Raw genomic sequence first — 3,940 nt, 5'->3', positions numbered from 1 at the left:
ATGGGCACCAGTGACCCACGCGACCCTGAAAAGGAAGAAGCGTGTACAGAAAATGGATGGATGGATGGATGTTGAAACTCATGTCCAACGTGCTGAAAAAAAAGGGGGGGGTTTCCATCCAGTTTAATAGTGCACCTCTCTGATGGTATGGAGGTACATTAGTACCTAAAGAATGGCCCAGGTCCTCTACAACGTGCAGACCTGGAGGTTTCAGGTCCTCTAATAAAACCTGCAGACCTGGTGGTGTAGGATTCATTTAAAACTCACTGTTGGTTTTGGAAAATATAGACGTATAATTCACCAGTGACCAAAAACCTAGTCTTGGCATCAAGAAGAAAGTATTGCTAGAATTCAGCAACAGTAGGTTGCACATTTTGTTCTTCAGAAAACCCMAGAATGAGGAACAATTTGCCAATAGTTAGTAATTTTTTTACTTCTAATTTTTTTGCTAAGTTTTCATGTGYGCAACCCACATACTCACTGCTYATCCCACAAATAAATGTTCCTTACAAATGTGACACCATTTAAAAGAGATTTTGTCATCAACTATTTCCATCGTGTTTTGATGCAGAGCAGCAAATCAAAAACTGATGGAATAGAATATTGATTGATGCTTTAATGCAGTTTGCACAGGTATTACAGATAGACAGATAATTTGGTTATTGATTTTAACGCTTTGATAATGTCCACTTAAAAAAACAAGTTAATTTGGACATGTATGTGCTTACATAACCAGTTACGAAGTAAATGAAGATGCTACTGCTATAACCAGCTTACTGTAGACCATTTTGATTTTTAAAAGCAGGAGAACCTTTCTCTGTTATTGTTTAATGACAATGTTCTCCTAAGACTGGTAAATAAAAATACTTACCGTTATATATCAATTGATCTTTAGCTAGTGCAAGGCTATTCAACTAAATCGGTCCTGGGTCCAGCTCGGGGGCTGGACATCAACAAAGAGGCGTTGCCCATCAATGGTAGGTGAAACACTCAAGTATGTAACAGAACAAGTTTTTTTTTTTACCTTTTAGTTTGTTGCATTGAAGCTTAAATTGTACATTTATAAATGACTTAAAATCTATTTTTATATTAAGTAAAATTTTTTTAAAGAAAACATTTTTTCAATTTTCTTTTTGTTGGGGGATGGGGAGCGGGGCTCATTGGCAGGCCAGAGGGAAGTCACCCATGGGCCAGATGTGGCCCGCAGGCCACCAGTTTAATAGCCCTGACCTAGTACAGTATATGACCTTTATATGTTAATCCAACTGAACAAGGTAAAATAAATTACATGTACGTAATCTGTTATACTTAATAGAAACAAGTAACAAAAATATATTTTCACGTATTCTTTATTTTAACTGAGTATTGAGTGAGCAACAAGTTAAAACTACAAAACATTGTAAAACAACATTAGTTGGAAAAGTTTTTTTAACAGAAAGGTGAAATGTTTTAAATGTTAGACGTGTCTTTTTATAAAACTAACATGCTCCCACTTGTTTTGCTTGGAGCTTGTACTGTAGATTATGTGTCCCTGGGGTACCCTGCCCAGGGACACATATTTCTGATACTGAAGGAATGCTCATCCTCCCCCTTTCTTCTGAAACTGCCTATAACAGCTTTGCAAGACATGTAACAACAGCTCAGACAGAAGTGATGAAACAGTTGCATTGCTTTTTTTTTTTTTTACTTCATCTCAGTGAGGTTTGGGTACAAAGAAATGCAGCAGCGGCTTTTTTTGTTTTGTTTTTAGTTTCAGCTGCTTACCAGTTTGAGGTTTTTCTTGTTGCATTTTTCTTATCAAGATGCTCTAAAGGGTCTTAATGGATGACATTTGATAACTGAAAGAAGTAATTTCCACTTGTTAAAACACATCAAGGCAGACGTTTTGGTTCATGTTGCCATGTGTGATAATGTTCATCCAAAATATTCTTTTAAACTTCAGCAAGGATCATTCCTCTCTTGAATACAAACTTTCCTAAAGATAACTTCTATTTTTAAAGAACAAAGTAGAATATTTTTGAAAGATCCCATGATTGTTTCTAAGATAAACTCCCTTTGTATCTCAGCCCTTTCTTCTAGTTTTAGCTGTTTCAGTTTTTTAAAAGCAGTCAATGACAAAGCACTAGAACTAAAACAGTAAAAGTGCAGTAATTAGTTCAAAATTATTGTCTTTTATGCTATAAGGGATATTTCAGTCATTTTGAAGTGGTGTTCCAAACAATTACCAATCTTACCTGTTGTACATAGATCTTTGGAAACATAGAGCTAAAGTTTCATCACATCATCGTGTTACTACCTACCAGGCATAAATTTACGTTGGGTGTGACCTTCAGTGCACCAAGGCAGTCAGAGGGCTTGATGTGTTTTGTTAAAGAGCCTTCTGTTTCTTCAAACTGAAGTCATTCAAAAAGCCGTCTACAGCAGGTAAGATATTAACTCTCAACTCTTCGGAATCCAACTTTAAAGTGACTAAAATATCCATTTAATGCTTTGAAAAAGTGAACACATCAGGGAAATTCAGTCAGGTTTACTCCCATGGAAACGTATACTTCACATCTTTCATTTTGTCTTTGCAAACAGCATCAAAGCTCTCTGCCTCTGCTTCTGTCAGCAGGTTCTTCCAGTCACCAATCACTCCTGAAATAAAACACAAAAGATACCCMAAATCACTTGAAGTTAATTTGCAAAACAATGCCATTTTAAAATCAATAGTTAGGTTGACAAACTCAGCATGAAACTTTCTTTTATTTTGTGCAGATAAGAAATTACTATGATTGCACCAATATGCTCCATTTACTGTGTGTGATTAAAGAAAACGTGCCTTTTCTGAGGAATTCAGACTTTGTCGGGTCCATGATTTCCTGAGGAACCATCGAATAGTTGGACATGTTGTTCTTCTTCATGTTCTTAAATAAACATCTCTGTGTGATCTGCTCCGTCACCTCGGCGTCCAGCGGCTTCTCCAGGAACTGAGCGATTCTTCTCACGGAGTTCTTCAGGTCCTGTGGCACACACAGCTCGGGTCACGTCGGGTGACCGCTTCATCTGGTCTGATTTTAAAAAGYAGCGCTCGGCTCTCACCTTCACCATCTCCTCATAGGTGATGTGCAGTATCTGGTGCTTCTCGTCAACATTCAGCCAGCTCTTTACATGATCAAACCACGAGCCGAACATAACTAAAGGAAAAAAGAAAGATGTAAACCAATATTCCCAAACGCCCAGAACCTTCCGTCATCTTCAAACATTCCCATCATGAACGGTTTGACAAATGAGGATTTCTTCTTCAACTCAACCTTTTCTTAGCATTAATCAGTGCTTAAACCAAAAGAATTTAAAGGGAAACCAGAATGAAACATTCCTATTATTATATTTCTTTTTCTAAATCAGAAAAAAATGTACAGTGCCTTGAGACAACATATGCTGTGACTTGGTACTATATAAATAAACTAGGGCTGCACCGATTAGTTGAAATAATCGACGACGTCGATTATGTAAATTTGTCGACGCAGATTTTTTATTATCGATTCGCTGTATTACATAACCACCACGTGAATGTTCATGCAATTCCATTTCGGTACCTAAACACATCATTGCGACCGTATTGGAATAAGAGTGGTGAGTTTTCCATGCTTGTCCTGAACGCAGCATCGCGCAAGAGCGTAATGACGTCAGCAACCGCTGCTTCAGTTCAGTCTGAAGCTTGAAAACAAGCCTCGCAGCTCCTGGAGTAAAATTTACCGAACAGACCGCCTCTGAATTATCTGGTGGATTAATTATCTTGTGAACATGAAGTTCGCTTGCTCAAAGTAAATAAAGTACCGCCACTTTCTTTATTTCATCCACCATTAAACAGAGTGTTTGTTCGAGCTGCGTTCCCCCATCAGACGGTTCCCCCATCAGATGGTTCCCCCAGCGTCTCAAACAACAGAGGAGCTTCCCG

General features: G+C 38.0%; 1 protein-coding gene across 1 annotated transcript in view; it reads right to left on the bottom strand.

Moving 5' to 3' along the window:
- Nucleotides 1-2,531: 2,531 nt before the first annotated feature.
- The window catches only part of LOC106532538 (sulfotransferase family cytosolic 2B member 1), a gene marked incomplete at both ends in the record, with an annotated part of 12,647 nt that continues 11,238 nt past the window's right edge, over nucleotides 2,532-3,940 (bottom strand). The window contains 3 exon segments of the mRNA XM_014028634.1: nucleotides 2,532-2,637; nucleotides 2,822-3,002; nucleotides 3,082-3,176. Coding sequence (XP_013884088.1) covers nucleotides 2,532-2,637; nucleotides 2,822-3,002; nucleotides 3,082-3,176 — 382 coding nt within the window.

This window comes from Austrofundulus limnaeus, unplaced genomic scaffold (assembly GCF_001266775.1).
Source record: "Austrofundulus limnaeus strain Quisiro unplaced genomic scaffold, Austrofundulus_limnaeus-1.0 Scaffold5, whole genome shotgun sequence".
In the NCBI taxonomy this organism is placed as follows: domain Eukaryota; kingdom Metazoa; phylum Chordata; class Actinopteri; order Cyprinodontiformes; family Rivulidae; genus Austrofundulus; species Austrofundulus limnaeus.
This window is presented reverse-complemented; position numbering and strand designations above follow the sequence as displayed.